The sequence below is a fragment of the Schistocerca nitens genome, chromosome 1, assembly GCF_023898315.1.
Source record: "Schistocerca nitens isolate TAMUIC-IGC-003100 chromosome 1, iqSchNite1.1, whole genome shotgun sequence".
Classification (NCBI taxonomy): Eukaryota; Metazoa; Arthropoda; class Insecta; order Orthoptera; family Acrididae; genus Schistocerca; species Schistocerca nitens.
This window is the reverse complement of record NC_064614.1, coordinates 943,209,595-943,233,261: the sequence shown is the minus strand read 5'-3', so window position 1 is coordinate 943,233,261 and position 23,667 is coordinate 943,209,595. Positions and strand designations below refer to the sequence as shown.

The following is a 23,667-nucleotide window of genomic DNA, read 5'->3' as shown; positions in this document are numbered from 1 at the left end:
TTAACAGCTCCGTACAGCGCTGCCACCTGTCGGAAGTCAATGAAACTATACGATACGAAGCGGGAATGTTTGAAAATATTCCACAAGAAATTTCCGGTTTTTTTTCAACCAAAATTGGCCGAGAAAAAAAATGTGTTGCATTACTTATTGAACTGCCCTCGTAAAATACGGTTGAAAACCGCTGGCCATACGAACAATTGATTCCACAGATATACGACCATTGGTATATTTTGCCATAAGTGTTTCGCTTCTTTTTATTTGTAAAGCGGTTTGTGATATTGTTCTCACAAGGTAAAAACCCCACGGCACCCACATCAGACTTAGTGGTACGATAGCCCGTCAAAAACTGTACACAGATAAAGCATGAAAATAGGAAGAAGGTGTACTGAACTGTGAAAAAAGAAGCAAAATATAAACAGTGAACGGTCCAAACTCAAGACGTGCAACATCGAGCGACTGAATGCCCTGGCGTTGTAGTTATGCGGGAGTGCTGTTGGATTGCGAAAGAGGGGATCTGTGCACGAATCTCCCTCCTGCCTCATTTTTTTCTCTAGATTATGAGCTGTCCGTGCTGTCATTGGCGTGTCTGTTCGTCGTATTCAAATCTGTCTCTGTGCCGTGGCGTAACGTCCGTTTTCAGCAGCGAGGTATAAGGGAAGGACCTCCAAACTTACATACCTTCTATTCGTTCTACACAAGTACCACATGTTATGACGTTTGCATTCCGTTTTGGAAGTTTTGACTCTTGAATTCCTTTATTCTAAAATACGAGTAGTTCACACCAGTTTATTTGTTGTTGTCAATTCTGTGAGAGGTTTATGTGGCATCTCACCTGCTCTTACTGTTCAACATATTTACTTGCGACGGTAATACATTCTTACCACATGACTTATATTTTATAACCAATGTATAGCATGAAAATTGCCAAGGTTACAGAAGGAGAATAGACACGTCAATGACGGGACAGACAGTTCCTAAATTTGTGAAAAAAAAAGAAAGAAAAGTTGGGCTCGAGGGAGAACTGAACACGGGTCTCCCCTTTGCAGTTCCACACCGTGACCACACAACCACAACACCGTTATACTTGCAGTTTTCTCGCTGTTGCACATCTTGAGCTTCGAGCGTTTACTTTTTCTATTTTGCTTCTTTTTCCACAGTTCAGTAAACTTCTTCCTGTTTTCCTGCTTGATCTGAGTTCAGTTTTTGAGGGGGCTATCCGCTGGGGCCATTTTACAACTAAATCCGAAGGGTGCAGTGGGGAGTTCCCCATGTTAGTTGGCCAGCGTACACAGGATGTCCGATTTTCGGCGTTTTTCGAACACATTTCGACTTAAACCCGCACTTTCACCGTTCACTGTATTTTGGCTTGAAAACCAAAATATCAGACATCCTAGGTACGCTGATCAGCCAACTCCAGGACGGCACATATGCATTAATAAGATCGCAAATCACCGCAGAAAACGCTCCACAAATAAAAAGAGGAGAAACACGTATGGCACAATACAAACAGCCTTTCATTTAGTTGCATCAGACCACGGGTGGGCAACCGGCGGCCGGCGGGCCGAATGCGGCCCGCGATTGGTTTCAGTCCGACCCGTGGAAGAAATTCATGGGCGGGAGAGAGAGAGAGAGGCGCTCGCATTGTACTCCACCCTGGACTTATTTTCGGATATTTCTGCGGACTCACGGCTCGCCTCGGGTTTGCAGGTCGTGACGCATATCAGTGAAAGTTTAGCTTACCCCGCGCATGCACAATACAATTTCGCCGCCGCTGGATTTGAACAACAAAGAGAAACATACACTACTGGCCATTAAAGTTGCTACACCAAGAAGAAATGCAGATGATAAACGGGTATTCATTGGACAAATATATTATACTAGAACTGACATGTGATTACATTTTCACGCAATTTAGGTGCATAGATTCTGAGAAATCAGTACCCAGAACAACCACATCTGGCCGTAATAACGGCCTTGATACGCCTGGGCATTGAGTCAAACAGAGCTTGGATGGCGTGTACACGTACAGCTGCCCATGCAGCTTCAACACGATACCACGTATTGTGACGAGACACTTGCTCGGCCACCATTGACCACACGTTTTCAATTGGGAGATCTGGAGAATGTGCTGGCCAGGGCAGCAGTCGAACATTTTCTGTATCCAGAAAGGCCCGTACAGGACCTGCAACATGCGGTCGTGCATTATCCTGCTGAAATGTAGGGTTTCGCAGGGATCGGATGAAGGGTAGAGCCACGGGTCGTTACACATGCAGCACGGCGTTCCGTATTACCCTGCTGAACCCACCGATTCCATATTCTGCTAACAGTCATTGGATCTCGACCAACGCGAACAGCAATGTCGCGATACGATAAACCGCAATCGCGATAGGCTACAATCCGACCTTTATCAAAGTGGGAGACGTGATGGTACGCATTTCTCCTCCTTACACGAGGCATCAAAACAACATTACACAAAGCAACGCCGGTCAACTGCTGTTTGTGTATGAGAAATCGGTTGGAAACTTTCCTCATGTCAGAACGTTGTAGGTGTCGCCACCGGCGCCAACCTTGTGTGAATGCTCTGAAAAGCTAATCATCTGCATATCACAGCATCTTCTTCCTGTCGCTTAAATTTCGCGTCTGTAGCACGTCAGCTTCATGGTGTAGCAATTTTAATGGCCAGTAGTGTATTTCCAGCGTGAGTGCGAAGTTATGCTCCATGTGCTCACGTGCGTGAGGAGGGTGAGGAAATAGCTCACTACCTTGAAGGGGTGCGGAGAGAAGTACTTTCGTTGCTGGATCAGTGCTGACAGCACACTTAGTGCTTACTGCTTACGTCTGTTCTACACCTTGATAGTACGCGACAGTGGCACGAAAGTTACCGACTACCCTCGAAATTTGGCGATTTGAACAGTGGCAGCAGTGTGCTATTGATGTCGGAACGTTACCCCATAGACATGACGTCACGGACTCTGTAGTTCTGACTTAATGCGCCAAGAGCGCTGCTGTCGGGTCACGTGACGAGGCGGCCCGCGGGCTTAAGTACGAGAGCCTGCCGAAAAGTAGTGCCTCCGGATTTTTGACTTTGACTTTGTTGACGGAGCCATAACGTCACCTCCGCTTGCACCGCTTTTTCACTATCAAAGTGAAGCCCTCGAATGTGAAGTTTTATAAATATGGAAATCGGTTGGTAGTAAATGTAGACTGTATGGAGGACGATCTATGACAGTGAAACCAAGGCGTCGGATTGATACAGATGTCGCAGCGCTTGTGTGTGGTCGGGCACTGTCAAGCTGAAGGACAGTGTGCCTCTTGTATGGACGAAAATCGATTACAGCACGCTGTTTCACAAGCGCCGACGTAATTACGTTACACACCGCCATGTTACACGCTACAGTTCGTAGACCTGTAGCAGCAGAGAGCAGATTTCCAACGTTTGCTTTATTAAAAATAGCTTTAAGAGTTTTCATATAAAAAATTCGGAGGCCTTGCTTTTGAGCACTCTCTCGTAATTATGTCAGTGTGACCCGCGAGTCACCTAAGGTCGCTCATGCCTGCGTTACACGAATCACATCTCCAATACAGAAAAAACTAAGGAACGACGGAAAACATAAAACATGACGACATAAACTTTTAATGGAGAATAATATATCCCTAATCTACTGGCGTTTCGTTTTTCACGTAACTCCTTCGTAAGATTCATTATTTCCTTAGCTATGGTAGCCTAGCGCAGTAGCAGTGAAAAATGGAAATATTTGAAAACGTTGTTTAAAATTCTTCGAATGGATGTAAGCTAAACTTTATAATGTTGTTAAGTATTAGAACCTAATAAAAGTTCTCTGAGAGTAATAGTAAAGTCCGCAGGTCGTGGTCGTGCGGTAGCGTTCTCGCTTCCCACGCCCGGGTTCGATTCTCGGCGGGGTCTGGGATTTTCTCTGCCTCGTGATGACTGGGTGTTGTGTGCTGTCCTTAGCTTAGTTAGGTTTAAGTAGTTCTAAGTTCTAGGGGACTGATGACCATAGATGTTAAGTCCCATAGTGCTCAGAGCCATAATAGTAAAATAGAAAAACAAAACAACTATCGAGGAGTTCGAGAGTAGTTGGTATACGGGGATCGACAAAGTAGTGGAAGATTGGAAGCGGTTTGGCAGGAGCTGCAAAGACTGGAGACTTTGAAAAATAGAGTGAGTGCAAATTGACCCTCAACGAGGCTATGTTTACTGTGCTAAACATTGATCTGAAGATAGCTGTTTGATCTGGTTGAAACTTGTAATAAAAGAATATAAATATGATTGTATTTACAAGCAAAGGTTATTTTTTAAAATAAATAAAATTACTCATTACCTGTTGGTCCGTAATAGTGTTGGTAACTAAGGTAGAATATTCAAAATTTCTAGGTGTATGCATTGATGAGGGGTTGAACTGGAAAAAACACACTGAGGATCTGCTGAAACGTTTGAGTTCAGCTACTTATGCTATTAGGATCATTGCAAATTTTGGCGATATACATCTGAGTAAATTAGCTTACCACGCCTATTTTCATTCTCTGCTTTCGTATGGCATCATATTCTGGGGTAACTCATCACTGAGTAAAAGAGTGTTCATTGCACAAAAGCGTGTAATCAGAATAATTGCTGGAGCTCATCCAAGATCATTCTGCAGACACTTATTTCAAGAGCTAGAGATCTTCACTGTAGCCTCACAATATATATATTCACTTATGCAATTTGTTATTAACAATCCGAACGAATTCAAAAGTAATAGCAGCGTACATGGCTACAACACTAGGAGAAAGGATGATCTCCACTACTCAAGATTAAATCTAACTTCAGCTCAGAAGGGGGTAAATCATGCTGCCACAAAAGTCTTTGGTCACGTACCTAATAGCATCAAAAGTCTAACAGATAGCCATATAGTATTTAAAAGGAAATTAAAAGAATTTCTTAATGGCAACTCCTTCTACTCATTAGATGAATTTTTGGGTGTAGTAAGTGGGTAATTTCCCCAACCCCACAAAAAAAATTAAAAATATTAAGTGTTATGTAATATTTTGTGCAATGTAATATCTTGTATAGACACCTTTCATTAACCTGACACGTTACACATCATTACGAAGTGTCGTATTCATGATCTATGGAGCCGGCCGAAGTGGCCGTGCCGTTAAAGGCGCTGCAGTCTGGAACCGCAAGACCGCTACGGTCGCAGGTTCGAATCCTGCCTCGAGCATGGATGTTTGTGATGTCCTTAGGTTAGTTAGGTTTACCTAGTTCTAAGTTCTAGGGGACTAATGACCTCGGCAGTTGAGTCCCATAGTGCTCAGAGCCATTTGAACCATTTTGATCTATGGAACAAGTACTAATCTAATCTGTACTTTATTGTTATGCGCTAGCAGTTTATCTTTCCTTGCGATTCAAACTGTGACTGTTAAAACATGAGTAGTCATTGTGGGAAAGCTGTGAAATGACAGCAGTGTTTTAATTTAATTTCTCTCAGCTATAGGCCATTGGAGAAGACTACTGTACAATCGCACTTTACTTTCCAGAGTTTCTCATGCCCAACAAGGCGGCCTGAGGTCGTCGAGATAGAGCAGCAGTGCATGGCCGAGTACAACGAAATGAAGAAGAAGAAGAAGGACGCCCCCTGCATGGGTGAGTACCGCTGTACGCTGCGTCTTCTTCAACCAAGCATCAATCCACGCGCTTGCTACACGGTGGGATTCGTGCAAGGAAAATAGGTCGGTCCCGGGCGCCAAGAAGCTGCGTTGTAGCACAAGAACTGAAATCATTTAGAATAATAATAACTTCAAGGGTAACCTGTAAGGCATGTGTTAGGAATGATTTCAGAGTCTTCAACCCAACAGACCCAACAGATACGCAATCATGAATGTAACATATTACCTATAGTCATAGAACGTTTGACACTGGACTGTGGCTAAGCTGTATGCCAGAAGAACTTCCGTACCCATTGCCGTTGATTCCAGCCTCAGCTACTTAATTGTAGCGCGTTGGATCTTCATTTATCGTTGTTACGACGTTTAATCTACTAGAAAAACTTTTCACTAACGCCTAACACAGTTTATCTTCACTTTCCTTCTGAAGCATGGTGAAAAGCTGTTGCGCGAATTTTCGGTGGATCAGTCTGGTATGTAATTTACGTTATCTTCTTCTTTCTCTTGCGTCATAAGTCTGCCGACTGGTTTGATGCCCCCTCCTCCCCCCTCCCCCCCCCCCTGCATCCCCACTATCTTCCGTCTTCTTACACCAAACATCCTCAGTTATTTGTTGGATTTATCACAATCTCTCTCCGTAAAATAACTTCGACGCAGTCACAAATCGACTAATATTTTGATGGTGATATGTTTACAAATGCCTGTGCTTAATGTATGACACTTAAGACCAATCACTTGCACCACCGCTTATCGCTGCTGCCATCTACTATTGCAAAACGGCAGACGATTGATGCATGCTGCTGCTAGCTCTGTATAGTCACGTGACCTGCACGCGTGGCTCTATTGACGGGCTGTGAACTTCCACGCTCTGGTCGGAGCCACACCTCGCTACACACGCCACGATATTACCCCCCTGTCACAGGTTTGCCCTTTCCAGACTCCGGGTCGTTTCTTCTTGATCGCCCCTTATACTTGACCTTTCTAATACATTCGAATAGTAGTACCCGGATTACGGTGACAGTTTTGAAAAGACTTTCCTCCATAATGAATTAGCTCAAGGGAGTAGTATTTGATGTTTTTACCTGTGATAACTCCAGGTCACACTTCTTACATTAGCTGTTAAAATGTAGTAAAATAATTATTGAGTTTTAATTACCCAAAAATATCAGGTTATTCAAATCTAATCTGTTAATTTTGTTGTATGTTGTTGTTGTTGGTGGTGGTGGTGTCTTTAGCGTGAAAACTAGTTTGATGCAACTTTTTACGCTAGTCTGTCCTGCCAAGTCTCTTAACTTTTCATCATACACAGCGGCAATATTTGTCTGCTTCAAATACCAGAAATGTTCTGTTTCATTGTCCCTTCTGTGAAATGAAATGAAACGTGCGTATGGCATTTGGGCCGGGATCTTCCTCTGGGGAATTCGTCCGCCTGGTGCAACTCTTTCTGTTTGACGCCACTTCGGTGACTTGCGCATCGATAATGATGAAATGATGATGAGGACAACGCACACACACGGCTAGGAATCGAACCTGGGACCAGAGGTCGAGAAGCAGCAACGTTAACCCCAAAACCTAGAGCTGCTCTTTCTGTAAAACACAATATGCCCCAGTGCACTTGCTTGATAAAGGGTTAGCAAGCACGCGTACTGCCGAGCTGCTACGGTTGCCTTCCTTGTAGGCGTCAAAGCTAAGCATAGGAAGTCTTCGGCCTGGACTTTTTGCCAAAGTGAACGGAGAGGCTAGAGCAGCACCGGAACAAATGATTTTGTGATGTCTTTTCGGAAATAGAGAGATTTAAGGAAGGACGCACCTATTAAGTTGTGTATAGTTTTCATACGAGTGCTGCGAAATAAGTAGCAAACACAACTAAAACTGATTTTCGACTTCATAAAGTACGTCTAAAAGGCTCTTTTTTTTAAAAAAATCCTTTATTTACCCATACACACATATACAAATAGTTTATAGTACTTAGTATTTAACTTCTAAAACTTATTAACTGGTTTATGAGCTGCTTTAAATAGAGCACATACAACATATTTTGGCATCTACGTGGAGAGAGGAGTTGGAACGAAGAATAAGAAATTACATGGTATCATGTCCGACTATTACGACGTTAAATATTTTAGCGATGACAAACCTCTTATAATATGCTATTTTTATTCATTTGATATCTTGTGCGTGAAATCAGCGTAAAATGAACATTTTTTACAACAGAGGATTTTAAGATCTGAAGACAGCAGCATTGTCTGTTGAAACCGGTTGTCTTAAATAAAAAAATGTCTTGTGCGATCTTGTCTGTTGGATATTTTTTAATATATCTACATAATTTCTTCTCTTACATGCTTCACGTAAAATATTCGACGCATTAACTCATTTGCGTTACTAATTAGACGTTTGAAGCTGTTTTATACACGTAAATTCGATTTAAAGAATATGTTTCGTACGGATCCCACAAATTTCAGCAATATTCTACAATAGGTCGCATTAGCGTTTTGTATACGATCTCCTTGTAGACTTACTGAATTTTTCCGGTATCCTACCAATGAACTGAATTCTGCCACGTGACAAATCCATTTCTTATCTCCACAAATTGTTACACGCAGGTCTTTGCAATAGTTGATTAATTCCAATCCTGGCTGATTGATGTTGCAATCGAAGGATAGCAAGTTTTTTTTTTTTTTGCATTTTGTGAAGTTCACAATTGCACCTGTCCTAAGATGTACAGAGTGGTTAAAAATAGACTGAAATGCTTGTAAGGGTATTGTAGGGGAGGTTGTGCTGAGAAATAACTGTTAAGAAAACGATTAGAAACGTTGCGCTGTTTTTTATTTACACTCAAGTTAGCCAGTTAGGTCGTTTGGAGCGCAAATCCAAGCAGTCTACCAGAGACAATGTCGTCAAACGTGTTCTATGTTTGGTTTCCTGAAACCGAACAAACGTAGATTTTTCTCAACGGGCTCAAATTTATCACCTTAGAAAAAGGCCCATTTTAACTGGTAATGAACATTTGAACAAGAGGTAACTCACAGACCCGAAGATGTCTGTGCATTATCGAATTTTAGCGCGTGCAAGTGTTTGAATTTGCGCGCTCAACGACCTGATTACCTGATTTGCTAACGTCAGTGCTAATTAAATCGGAAACGTTGCAAAGTATCGAATTTTTTTCTTAACAATTATTTATCTGCACAATGTACCCTGCAACGTCCTTAAAAGCTTTTCAGACTCTTTCTGACCACCCTGTATAAAAAGTTACCAATCTCTGCATTACTTTGAAATTTTATCAATATCTGGCTGAATATCCGTGCAGGTTTTTTTGGACAGCAGCCTTCTTCTTCATAGATAACAGCATCATCTACAAAAAGAGTCTGAGGTTACTATTAACGTTGTCAGACATGTTATTAATGCACAACATCAACAGCAAGGGCTCCAACAAACTTCCCTGGGACATTCTGGAAATTACCAGGTGTAGAAGCATGAAATCGGAGTTTGGTTGCAATAATTAAACGTCTGTGTTTCGAAACTGATAAACAGTATTTGATTCAAAATAATCTACATTGCTGTTTATAGATTTCTCCCACCTCTCCGGCAGGCTATGAATGCCACGCCAAAAAAACAGCTCTTCTTTTGAAGCGAACCAATCAGCGAGTCATTTTCGTACATTTTCATACGAATTGAAGCGCTGTTCAGCGAGAGCGTGTCCCAAACAGATGATAATCGGACATAGCCAAGGCTCGAGAACAAGCCGCACGCCCTAGTATTTCCCTATTGAACGCCTCGATCGTTTCCCTGACCCGTTTCGCTGTGTGTGATGGGGCGCTATCATGGAGTAATATGGCTTTGTGTTGCGTTCTTCCATATTACGATCGTTTTTCACGTAATGCTCGATTTAAATCGATCATTTTCTGAAGGTAACGATCAGTGTTAACAGTTTCGCCAGGTTTTAACAATTCGTAATAGAAGATACTCTTCTGATCCTACCAAACACAGAGCATTGTCTTCTTTCCAAAGCGATTTGGTCTTGCAACGGATGTCGATAGTTTGCCTGGATTCATCCGTGATTTACGATGCTTAGGATTCTCAGAATATATCCATTTTTCATCACCTGTCACCATTCGATGGACAAACGACTTTCTTTTGTATCCGGCGAGCAACACTTCACAAATGGTCTTTCGATTTGCTTCCTGTCTTTCATTCAGTTCATGTGGAACCCATTTTCCCATTTTCTGCACTTTTCCGATAGCTTTCAACCGAAGAGAAACGGCTTTCTGCGTATCACAGTCAATTGTTCCGCGAGTTATTGTTGAGTTTGAGTATCATCTTCATCCAATAAGGCCTGCAATTCGTTGTGTTCGAACGTTTTTGGTGGTTCCCGCGCTCGTCGTTTCTCACGTCAAAATCACTACTTTTGAATGTTTTGGACTATTCTAAACGCTGTGTTGTCCCAAGAGTATGTTTGCCGAAAGCTTCGACAAGCATTCTATGCGAATCTGCAGCAGTTTTTTTAAAAATGATAACAGAAAACCAATGTTGTCTCTAAATCGTAGTTCGCAGGCACGAAAGTCGACATGTTAACAGGTTTGTAACAGATACCGATGTATGGAAGTTGGGTTACTGTGTGCTGACATTCGTCGTCAGCCGTTACAGGAAGCAGATGGCGCTGCAGACGCAGTCTCACGGGCCCTACACTTACGGCTAGCACCATCTACAGGAATAATTCCGGTTTCATACTTCTACACCTGGCATATCTACATCCGTCGATTGTTCTCCGTCCGAGGTAACTGGCTACGTCCTAGCTGCCGAGAAATCCTCAATATGTTATTGTGTTCAATGACCCTACTTGGTGCTTCTAGACATATCTGTTCACACGCATGCACGCATTTGCAAGGCACGTTGTCATTTAGATATAGGTCTTCTTACTGAACTGCTCACACGCACTTGGTTCTTCACAGACGTTTTATGACTTGTACGACAGATGATTAATACACTCCATACCCTTGCCCAAGGTGGCTTCCGCCAACTGCCCCTCCCTGATGCTGCCCTCGTCCCCTCCATCTACCCCTCCTACCAACTCTGATCCTCCCCTTCCTCCTCCTGTGTTTTTCCTCCAGGGCATCCCCTTTCCCTTCTTACTTCCTCCTTCCCTTCCCTCCCCTCCCCTACCCCCCTCACTGGGGTTTCACACACCCCCCTACCCTCTTCCCTCCCCCTCCCTTCTTCTCTCTCACTGGCATCAATCCCTGCCCCCTCTTCCTCCTACCCTCACCTCTTCCCTCTGGCAGGCCCCCGGCTTTTTTGTGTGGACAGTGCGTTTTCTTGCGCCGGAGATCGTCGCCGCAGTGCTCGTGTTTGTCGTCCCGTCAGTGCATCAGTGTCTCTCCATCTGAGCTCCTCCATTCACATGTGACATTCTATATTCTCCATTGTGTGCAGTGTTGAATGTTTTTTTATCGGAGCAGTGCATCAGTGAATGACTTCGTTTATTTTACTATGTTTGTCTCCCGTTTTTGTCCTCCATGTATGTTTGTTTTCTTGTATTCCTGTTGTACTGTATGTCTTTTCTATGGCTGAAGAGCGGCATAAATAGGCCGATGCCGGCCTACCTTGTTTGTAAGGTATAAAAATGATAATAAAGAAAAAAAAGGTTATTAATAGCACACCTCCTCCTCTTCCTTGAACGGATGCAGATCCTTTACACCTGCCGTAAACTTGATCCCCCTCACCCACTTGTCTCTCCTGTCCTTTCCCACCCCAATCCGTTACCGCACCTGTACTCCTGCATCCCACCTGCTCTCCATCTTAGCACCGCCCATACCCTTTCCCAAGGTGGCTTCCGCCAACTCCCCCACCTGGATGATGCCCTCATCCCCTCCATATACCCCACCTACCATATTTGATCCTCCCCTTCCTCCTCATTAGTTTTTTCTCCAGGACTCCCTCTTTCCCTTCTCTCCCTCCTAACTTCCTTCCCCCTCCTCTCTCCCTCTCCTCCCCCCCCCCCGACTTCCACACCCAACCCTACCCTCTCCCCTCCATCATTTATTCTCTCCCGCTGGTGTCCTCCCCACCTCCCTCCTACCCCCTCCCCTATTCCCTGTGGCAGCTCCCGTTTTCTTTGTGAAATAGTGTGTGCAGTGCGTCAAAGATCATCGTCAATGTTTTCTGTTCAGTGTTTCTCCGTTCCAGTGCAATTGTGTCTCTCCGTGTCCTCCATCGTTCCACAGTGTACTCATTGTGCCTTCGTGTACAGTTGCACTTACTTATGCAATTCAGTGTCTTCAGTTCGAAAGTCTTCGTTATTATCATTGCGTGTGTCATCTGTTTTTTCATATTCATATTTTACTGTATATCTGTCTACATGTTATCTGTCCTCTGGTTTTCTATGTCTGAAGAGTGGCGTAGAGAGGCCGCTGCTGGCCTATCTTTTGTACAAGGTTTTAAAATAACAATAAAGGAAAAAAAGGTTATTAATGTGAAAGAAAAATCTAAATACAGTTCTTATGGGGTGTTATGCTATGAGGATCGATTTTCCTACTGCGTCATTGTTTGAAGAGTACTTATAAGAGTCGCACTATAACAAACGCTGAATTGCCATGTAGTAGATTCTGAACTGCTGTGCGTGTTGATCATCGCTGTTTCTCGAGGCGTCATCTCGTGGCTGGGACAAATGTGTCGGCTGAGAGGCGTTTCCTGCGCCCACTGCCAGAGCACAGCACGCCTACGGAACTGTGGCACGCTGCCTGCCACTGCTCTTTCTACCGACGGGACAGGACCCCACGATACACGTACACACGACCTTCATAACATGGCATTTCCCGCATTACAGGAGAGACAGGGGCAAGCTGATGACGTTAACGGTTAATCATTCTTAATAAACCGATTTTTTTTTCTTGTCATATACACTAACGGAAGCCGGCCGTTGTGGCCGAGCGGTTCTAGGCGCTACAGTCTGGAGCCGCGCGACCGCTACGGTCGCAGGTTCGAATCCTGCCTCGGACATGGATGTGTGTGCTGTCCTTAGGTTTGTTAGGTTTAAGTAGTTCTAAGTTTTAGGGGACTGATGACCTCAGAAGTTAAGTCGCATAGTGCTCAGAGCCGTTTGAACCACAAACGGAAAAAATTAGTACACCTGGAAAGATGATGCCGATTTTGATCGGATGACAGCGTATGCCACCTGGGGAATAGTAGATGTACTGATAATGGTTTCAGCGTCGTCCGTCAACAGATAGCGTAGTGTCTACAGTTTAATGAGGAATGGTCACATCAAGAAGGCCAAGTGTGGAGCAAACTTGTGAAGCACGCAGGCAATGGTGCCAAGGAGATGCACCCGTGCTTCCTACAGCCAACTGAGCGATTTTGAAATGGGTCAAATTGTGGCCTTGCGAGTGGGCGGATGATCCTTTCAGAGAACTGCCACACAAGTTGGGCGTGCTGCGTCATTTGTACAATGATGCTGGTACGTGAACGTTCTCACACCTGTAGATGAGGTTTTTAACGTACACAGCACAAACGCGCAATAGAATCTAGAATGAAATTTTCACTCTACAGCAGAGTGTGCGCTGATAGGAAACTTCCTGGCAGATTAAAACTGTGTGCCGGGCCGAGACTCGACCTCGGGACATTTGCCTTTCGCGGGCAAGTGCTCTACCGACTGAGCTACCCAAGCACGACTCACGCCCCGTCCTCACAGAAACATCCCCCAGGCTGTGGCTAAGCCATGTCTCCGCAATATCCTTTCTTTCAGGAGTGCTAGTTCTGCAAGGTTCGCAGGAGAGCTTCTGTAAAGTTTGGAAGGTAGGAGACAAGGTACTGGCAGAAGTAAAGCTGTGAAGACGAGGCGTGAGTCGTGCTTGGGTAGCTCAGTCGGTAGAGCACTTGCCCGCGGAAGGCAAAGGTCCCGAGTTCGAGTCTCGGTCCGGCACACAATTTTAATCCGCCCAATAGAATCGTCGTATTGTAAGGGCAGCAGTGGTAGTCGTACAGCTTCCACGGCACAGATAAGAGGGCTTTTGAGCCCACGCATGTCAACACTAACTGTTGGGAAACTTTTATTAGCGGGGGACTACAGACACGCACACCTGTTGCCCATCTTCCGCTCCCGCCACAGCATCGACGTGGACGGCTAGGCTGGTGTCAGAGGGTCACTTGGATGGCACCGTGGTCTTTAGCGGTGAAAGCAGATTTTGCCTGCATGCAAGTGATGATCATTTGCGACTATGACGTACACATGGTGGGCACTGTCTTGTAGAGTGCATTCGTCCGAGACAAACTGGGCCCACCTCAGGCCATATGGTCTCTGGTGCGATAAGCAACGCCGCGCGGGATTAGCCGAGCGGTCTCATGCGCTGCAGTCATGGACTATGTGGCTGGTCCCGGCGGAGGTTCGAGTCTTCCCTCGGGCATGGGTGTGTGTGTTCGTCCTTAGGATAATTTAGGTTAAGTATTGTGTAAGCTTAGGGACTGATGTCCTTAGCAGTTAAGTCCCATAAGATTTCACACACATTTGAACATTTTTTGCGGTAAGCAACAATTCTTGTTCACCTATGGGATTTCTGGAGGGGACGATAAACGGCGCTGGGTACGTGCAGAATGTTGTTAGACTCGTTCTTTTGCCATTCTTGCAACAGGAGGGCGATGTATTGTACCGACAGGATAATGCTCACCTACACACAGCGTGTGAAACTCAACGTGCTCTACAAGGCTTGCAGCAACTTCCCTGGCCAACACGACTTCCAAACTTGTCTCCAAACTACATCTACATATATACTCCCCTAGCCACCAAGCAGTGTGTGGCGGAGGGCACAATTCGCGCCAAAGTCATATTCCCCTCCCCCCCCCCCCCAAACACACACACACCACCCCTTTGTTCCACTCGCTGAGCGGATCGCACGAGGGAAAAACGACGGTCTGAACACCTCAGTACGAGCTCTAATTTTCCTAATCTTGGAATGGTGATCATTGCGCGAATTGAAAGTTGGTGGTAATAATATATGCTCTACATCCTCGGCGAAGATCGGACTTCGGAATTTAGTGAGCAGCCCCTTCCGTTTAGCGCGCCGTCTATCTGCAAGTGTGTCCCACTTCAAACTTTCTATGAGATCTGTAACGCTCTCGAGGTGGCTAAATGTACCAGTCACGAATCTTGCCGCTCTTCTTTGGACCTTCTCAATCTGTTGAATCAGACCCAACTGGTAAGGATCCCTTACAGACGAACAATACTCTAAAACTGGACGAACTAACGTATTGTAAGCAATTTCCTTTGTTGAAGGACTGCATCGCTTCAGGAATCTACCAATAAACTGCAATCTAGAGTTCGCCTTGCCCGTTACTTGTGTAATCTGATCATTCCATTTGAGATCATTTCGAATAGTCACACCCAGATACTTGACGTATGTTACTGCTTCCAAAGACTGGGCATTTATTTTGTACTCGTACATTAATGGGGATTTTCGCCTTGTTATACACAGTAGGTCACACTTACTAATATTGAGAGAGAACTGCCAGTCATTACACCACGCATTTATTTTCTGCAAATCCTCATTGATTTGTTCACAACTTTCGTGTGACACTACTTTCCTGTAGACAACAGCATCATCGGCAAACAGTCTAATGCCGCTGTCAGTACCATCAACCAGATCGTTAATGTAAATCGCAAAAAGCAATGGACCTATTACGCTGTCCTGGGGCACACCTGAAGTTACTCTTGTTTCTGTTGAAGCCACCCCATTCAGGACGACATACTGCTCTCTGTCTGTTAGAAAACTTTCTGTCCAACCGCATATGTCATCGGATAGACCGTAAGCGCGCACTTTTTGGAGCAAGTGACAGTGCGGAACTGAGTCGAACGCCTTTTGAAAGTCGAGAAATATGGCATCAACCTGGGAGCCAGTATCTATAACCTGTTGTATATCATGCACAAAGAGGGACAGCTGTGTCTCGCACGACCGCTGTTTCCTAAAACCGTGCTGGTTTCTGCAGATGAGCTTCTCAGGGGCTACATCTACATCTACATTTATACTCCGCAAGCCACCCAACGGTGTATGGCGGAGGGCACTTTACGTGCCACTGTCATTTCCTCCCTTTCCTGTTCCAGTCGCGTATGGTTCGCGGGAAGAACGACTGCCGGAAAGCCTCCGTGCGCGCTCGAATCTCTCTAATTTTACATTCGTGATCTCCTCGAGAGGTACAAGTAGGGGGAAGCAATATATTCGATACCTCATCCAGAAACGCACCCTCTCGAAACCTGGCGAGCAAGCTACACCGCGATGCAGAGCGCCTCTCTTGCAGAGTGTGCCACTTGAGTTTGCTAAACATCTCCGTAACGCTATCACGCTTACCAAATAACACTGTGACGAAACGCGCCGCTCTTCTTTGGATCTTCTCTATCCCCTCCGTCAACCCGACCTGGTACGGATCCCACACTGATGAGCAATACTCAAGTATAGGTCGAACGAGTGTTTTGTATGCCACCTCCTTTGCTGATGGACAACATTTTCTAAGGACTCTCCCCATGAATCTCGACCTGGCACCCGCCTTACCAACAATTAATTTTATATAATCATTCCACTTCAAATCGTTCCGTACGCATACTCCCAGATATTTTACATAAGTAACTGCTACCAGTGTTTGTTCCGCTATCATATAATCATACAATAAAGGATCCTTCTTTCTATGTATTCGCACATTTGTCTATGTTAAGGGTCAGGTGCCACTCCCTGCACCAAGTGCCTATCCGCTGCAGATCTTCCTGCATTTCACTGCAATTTTCTAATGCTGCAACTTCTCTGTATACTACAGCATCATCCGCGAAAAGCCGCATGGAACTTCCGACACTATCTACTACGTCATTTATATATATATAGTGAAAAGCAATGGTCCCATAACACTCCCCTGTGGCACGCCAGATGTTACTTTATGTCTGTAGACGTCTCTCCATTGAGGACAACATGCTGTGTTCTGTTTGCTAAAAACTCTTCAATCCAGCCATACAGCTGGTCTGATATTCCGTTGGCTCTTACTTTGTTTATCAGGCGACAGTGCGGAACTGTATCGAACGCCTTCCGGAAGTCAAGAAAAATAGCATCTACCTGGGAGCCTGTATCTAATATTTTCTGGGTCTCATGAACAAATAAAGCGAGTTGGGTCTCACACGATCGCTGTTTGCAGAATCCATGTTGATTCCTACAGAGTAGATTCTGGGTTTCCAGTAATGACATGATACGCGAGCAAAAAACATGTTCTAAAATTCTACAACAGATCGATGTCAGAGATATAGGCCTATAGTTTTGAGCATCTGCTCGACGACCCGTCTTGAAAACTGGAACTACCTGTGGTCTTTTCCGATCATTTGGAAGCTTCTGTTCCTCGAGAGACTTGCGGTACACGGCTGTTAGAAGGGGGGCAAGTTCTTTCGAGTACTCTGTGTAGAATCGAATTGGTATCCCGTCAGGTCCAGTGGACTTTCCTCTGTTGAGTGATTTCAGTTGCTTTTCTATTCCTTGGACACTTATTTCGAAGTCAGATATGTGGGATACGATGAGAGAGAAATGACTCGCGCGACCCGTCAGCCAACTACTCTTACAGTACTACGTGAACAGGTCGAGCAGGCGTGGCGTAACCCGTCCCGGACAGTATTCGCCATCTGTACAGTCGATTGGATGCCAGAGTCACTGCCTGTATTGCCTCCTGTAAAGATCAGTCGAAACCTGGTACCTCAGAACTGCTTGTGCTACTGATTTGTAAATGTAATCATTTCATGTACTCCATATGCACTATTGCAACAATAAATCTTGAATGAATTGGAAACCTCTAAAAGGATGCACTGGTTTTCCTCTGGCAGCATATTAATAAGGTGAACTTGTGTTTGCTTCAGTCCAGTCACATTTACGAAACTTCCAGGGAGACTAAAACTGTGGACCGGGCAAGGACTCAAATCTGAGACCTTTACCTTTCGTAGCGAAGAGCTCTACCAACTGAGATACCCGAGCACGATTTACCACCAATCCTCAAAGCTTTGCTTGTACCAGTGCCTCGTCTCCTACCTCCCAAACTTCACAGAAGTTCTCCTGCGTAACTTGCAGGGCTAGAAAGTTTCACTAGGGCGCTTCATATCAGCACACGCTCCACTACAGACTGAAAAAATCATTCTAGAAACAGTGCCCGAAGTTGTGGCTAAGTCATGTCTCCGCAGTATCCTTTCTTCCAGGAGTGCTAGTCCTGAAAGGTGTGCGGGAGACCTGCTGTGGAGTTTGGGAGATAGGAGATGAGGCACTGGCGGAAGTAACTCCTTCACCAAAGAAGATGAAGTAAATATGCCAGAAATGCAATCAAGAATTAATGCAAACATGAGTAACTTTCCGAAACTCCTTCACCAAGAAAGACGAAGTAAATATTCCAGAATTCGAATCTAGAACAGCTGCCAACTTAGAAGCAGATATCCTTGGTGTAGCGAAGCAGCTTAAATCACTTAATAAAGGCAAGGCCTCCGGTGCAGAACGCATACCAATCAGGTTCCTCTCAGAGTATGATGATACAATAGCTCCATACTTAGCAATCATGTACTACCTGCCGGCCGCGGTGGTCTAGCGGTTCTAGGCGCTCAGTCCGGAACCGCGCGACTGCTACGGTCACAGGTTCGAATCCTGCCAAGGGCATGGATGTGTGTGATGTCCTTAGGTTAGTTAGGTTTAAGTAGTTCTAAGTTCTAGGGGACTGATGACCACAGATGTTAAGTCCCATAGTGCTCAGAGCCATTTGAACCATTTTTTTGTACTACCGCTTGCTTGTCGAAAGGTCCGCACCTAAAGACTGAAAAGTTGCACAAGTCATACCAATACCCAAAAAAGGAAATAGGAGTAATCCGCTGAGTTACAGACCAATATCACTAACGTCGATTTGCATTAGGATTTTGGAACATTCACTGTGCTCGAACGTCATGAATTACCTCCAAGAAAACGATTTATTGAGAAATAGCACGGATTCAGAAAATGGCTTTCTTGTGAAACACAAGTAGCTCTTTATTCTCACGAAGTATTGAAAGCTATCGACAATGGATGCAAATTGAGTCCATATTTTTAGATTTCCAGACGACTTTTGATGCTGTTCCTCACAAGCGTCGTCTAATCAAATTGCGCACCTATGGAGTATCGCTTCAGTTATGAGAGTGGATTCGCGATTTTTTGTCAGAAAGGTCACAGTTTGTCGTAAATGACGGAAAGTCAGCTAGTAAAACAGAAGTGATATATGGCGTTCCCCAAGGAAGTGTTATAGGTGCCCTGCTGTTGCTGATCTACATAAACGACATGGCAGACAATCAGAGCAACTCTCTTAGGTTGTTTGAAGATGATGCAGTCATTTACCGTCTTGTAAAGTCATCAGATGATCAAAATCCATTGCAAAATAATTTAGACAAAATGTCAGTATAGTGTGAAGAGCGGCAATTGACTCCACATAATGAAAAATATGTAGTCATTCAGTTGAGTACAAAAGAAGTCGGCTAAATTTCGGTTACACCATAAATCACACAAATATATAGGCTGTAAACTCAACTAAATACTTAGGGATTGCAATTCTGAATAACTTCTACTGGAACGGTCACATAGATAATATTGTGGGTAAACTAACCAAAGATTGCGATTTACTGACAGAGCACTTAGAAAGTTCAACAGGTCTACCATAGAGACTACTTGTTTCACGCTTGTCCACCCCCTTACGGAGTATTGCTGTGCAGTGTGGGATCTGCATCAGAAGAGTTGAGGGAAACATCGAAAAAATAGGAAGAAGTGCAGCTCGTTTTTCACTATCGCGAAATAAGGGAGAGAGTGCCACGGACATGATATGTCAATTTGGATGGCAATGATTAAAACAAACGCGTTTTTCGTTGCAGCAGGACCTTCCCAGGAAATTTCAATCACCAACTTTCTCCCTGTCTACTGGGCCCCTGTAGCTCAGCCGATCAGCGCGGTGTGACAGGCTGGGCTGTTTTCGACATTGCTAGAATTCCATCCGTGACGATACCATATGACAATGCCACTGAAAATGAGCATTTAAGAGAGATCACACGTTTCATCCAAAGCGATCTGAGCCAGTTCATTGAGGGTGCCAAGTTTGCAAAGAAGCCGATATGTCTGGGGTGGAATCCAAGACAAAAAGATCTATTTAACAGTTCTACATTTACATCCACATACATCTGTTGTACGGCAATGTGACGAAGTTGAGTGACTGTAAGAGGATACAAGATGACTTAGGCCAAGTTTCTAGGTGGTATGATGACTGGCAGATAGTTGTAAATGTAGAAAAATGGACTTTAATGCGGATGAATAGGAAAAGAAAACCCATAATGTTCCTGCTTGACGCAGTCACGTCGTAACGTTGCAAAGCGACATGAAATGGAACGAGCATGTGAGTAATGCGGTAGGAAAAGCGAATGGTCGGCTTTCGTTTATTAGGAGAATTATAGGAAAGTGTGGATCACCTGTAAAGGAGACCGCATATAGCACGCTGGTACGACCTATTCTTGAGGACTGCTCGAGTGTTTGGGATCCGTACCAGGTTGGATCAATGGAAGGCATCGAAGCCCTTCGAGAGGCGGGCTGCTAGATTTGTTACTGGTAGGTATGGACAACAAGCAAGTGTTACGGATATGCTTCAGGAACTCAAATGTGAGCCGGCCGAAGTGGCCGTGCGGTTAAAGGCGCTGCAGTCTGGAACCGCAAGACCGCTACGGTCGCAGGTTCGAATCCTGCCTCGGGCATGGATGTTTGTGTTGTCCTTAGGTTAGTTAGCTTTAACTAGTTCTAAGTTCTAGGGGACTAATGACCTCAGCGGTTGAGTCCCATAGTGCTCAGAGCCATTTGAACCATTTTTTTGAACTCAAATGTGAATCGCTGGAGGGAAGGGGACTTTCTTTTTGAAGAACACTATTAACAAAATTTAGAGAACCTGCATTTTAAGCTGACTGCAGAATGAGTCTACTGTCTTCAAGATAAGTTGCGCGTAAGGACCACGAAGATAAGATACGTGAAATTAGGGCTTATACAAAGGCGTACAGACAGTCGTTTCTCCCTCGCTGTATTTCCGAGTGGAACAGGAGAGGAACGGGATACCATCCACCATGCGGTGGATTGGTTATGTACACTCCTGGAAATGGAAAAAAGAACACATTGACACCGGTGTGTCAGACCCACCATACTTGCTCCGGACACTGCGAGAGGGCTGTACAAGCAATGATCACACGCACGGCACAGCGGACACACCAGGAACCGCGGTGTTGGCCGTCGAATGGCGCTAGCTGCGCAGCATTTATGCACCGCCGCCGTCAGTGTCAGCCAGTTTGCCGTGGCATACGGAGCTCCATCGCAGTCTTTAACACTGGTAGCATGCCGCGACAGCGTGGACGTGAACCGTATGTGCAGTTGACGGACTTTGAGCGAGGGCGTATAGTGGGCATGCGGGAGGCCGGGTGGACGTACCGCCGAATTGCTCAACACGTGGGGCGTGAGGTCTCCACAGTACATCGATGTTGTCGCCATGGTCGGCGGAAGGTGCACGTGCCCGTCGACCTGGGACCGGACCGCAGCGACGCACGGATGCACGCCAAGACCGTAGGATCCTACGCAGTGCCGTAGGGGACCGCACCGCCACTTCCCAGCAAATTAGGGACACTGTTGCTCCTGGGGTATCGGCGAGGACCATTCGCAACCGTCTCCATGAAGCTGGGCTACGGTCCCGCACACCGTTAGGCCGTCTTCCGCTCACGCCCCAACATCGTGCAGCCCGCCTCCAGTGGTGTCGCGACAGGCGTGAATGGAGGGACGAATGGAGACGTGTCGTCTTCAGCGATGAGAGTCGCTTCTGCCTTGGTGCCAATGATGGTCGTATGCGTGTTTGGCGCCGTGCAGGTGAGCGCCACAATCAGGACTGCATACGACCGAGGCACACAGGGCCAACACCCGGCATCATGGTGTGGGGAGCGATCTCCTACACTGGCCGTACACCACTGGTGATCGTCGAGGGGACACTGAATAGTGCACGGTACATCCAAACCGTCATCGAACCCATCGTTCTACCATTCCTAGACCGGCAAGGGAACTTGCTGTTCCAACAGGACAATGCACGTCCGCATGTATCCCGTGCCACCCAACGTGCTCTAGAAGGTGTAAGTCAACTACCCTGGCCAGCAAGATCTCCGGATCTGTCCCCCATTGAGCATGTTTGGGACTGGATGAAGCGTCGTCTCACGCGGTCTGCACGTCCAGCACGAACGCTGGTCCAACTGAGGCGCCAGGTGGAAATGGCATGGCAAGCCGTTCCACAGGACTACATCCAGCATCTCTACGATCGTCTCCATGGGAGAATAGCAGCCTGCATTGCTGCGAAAGGTGGATATACACTGTACTAGTGCCGACATTGTGCATGCTCTGTTGCCTGTGTCTATGTGCCTGTGGTTCTGTCAGTGTGATCATGTGATGTATCTGACCCCAGGAATGTGTCAATAAAGTTTCCCCTTCCTGGGACAATGAATTCACGGTGTTCTTATTTCAATTTCCAGGAGTGTAGATATAGATGTAAATGTAGCTCTGTTTCCTGAAAATGCGGCGAAATGTTGCCGGAATAGCGTCTAGTACGCATATCACTTCAGCCATTTCATTATACGGCGGAAGCAGTGGCAGATATGCAGGTGTCTGGAAAGCAATTTGACCAAGACGGCCTCCTACCGCTTCTGTTCTTCCAACTGCTGTTGCAACGATTTAACCCTGTCAACAAAGACCAAGAAAAGCCTATTAGCGCAAAAAATCGTGTTGTTGCAAATTTTAGCACAGTGCTGGGAGCGAGTGTCCTAAACAGCATACCAAAAATCTTTACTGTGTGAGTGTTGGTTGGGTGGGTCGGCGGGTGGGTGCGTGAGAGAGTTTAAAGGTCACTATTTATGTTTTTATCGAATAACTCGAAATCTGAGTATCTAGTGAAAATATTTCCCAGTAAAAATTGAACTACATTAAATTTCCTGCAAAAAAAGTTCCTATTCATTTTTTCTCTCGCTCTATAGATTCTGCATTGAAGGGTGTGGAAAAATCACAGATTATTAAAAATACTGTTTTAACGGTACCAATAAAATCCTTAAGTGCCGTCAGTTAAATACAAACATTAAATGTGTGTACCATGTCTAACTGCAGCAGATCCGTTGTTGTTGTTGTGGTCTTCTGTCCTGAGACTGGTGTCATGCAGCTCTCCATGCTACTCTATCCTGTGCAAGCTTCTTCATCTCCCAGTACCTACTGCAACCTACATCCTTCTGAATCTGCTTAGTGTATTCATCTCTTGGTCTCCCTCTATGATTTTTACCCTCCACGTTGCCCTCCAATACCAAATTGGTGATCCCTTGATGCCTCAGAACATGTCCTATCAACCGATCCCTTCTTCTAGTCAAGTTGTGCCACAAACTTCTCTTCTCCCCAATCCTATTCAATATCTCCTCATTAGTTATATGATCTACCCATCTAATCTTCAGCATTCTTCTGTAGCACCACATTTCAAAAGCTTCTATTCTCTTCTTGTCCAAACTATTTATCGTCCATGTTTCACTTCCATACATGGCTACACTCCATACAAATACTTTCAGAAACGACTTCCTGACACCGAAATCTATACTCGATGTTAACAAATTTCTCTTCTTCAGAAATGCTTTCCTTGCCATTGCCAGTCTACTTCGACCATCATCAATTATTTTACTCCCGAAATAGCAAAACTCCTTTACTACCTTAAGTGTCTCATGTCCTAATCTGATTCCCTCAGCATCACCCGACTTAATTCGACTACATTCCATTATCCTCGTTTTGCTTTTGTTGATGTTCATCTTATACCCTCCTTTTAAGACACTGTCCATTCCGTTCAGCTGCTCTTCCAAGTCATCGGCGAACCTCAAAGTTTTTATTTCTTCTCCAAGGATTTTAATACCTACTCCGAATTTATCTTTTGATTCCTTCACTGCTTGCTCAATATAGA

At 45.1% G+C, this 23,667-nt stretch overlaps 1 protein-coding gene across 1 annotated transcript in view; it reads left to right on the top strand.

Moving 5' to 3' along the window:
• Window positions 1–23,667, top strand: part of LOC126194074 (uncharacterized) — a 116,488-nt gene that overhangs the window by 55,723 nt on the left and 37,098 nt on the right. Inside the window, exon 4 of the mRNA XM_049932737.1 lies at window positions 5,542–5,647. Coding sequence (XP_049788694.1) covers window positions 5,542–5,647 — 106 coding nt within the window. The remainder of the gene's footprint in view (window positions 1–5,541; window positions 5,648–23,667) is intronic.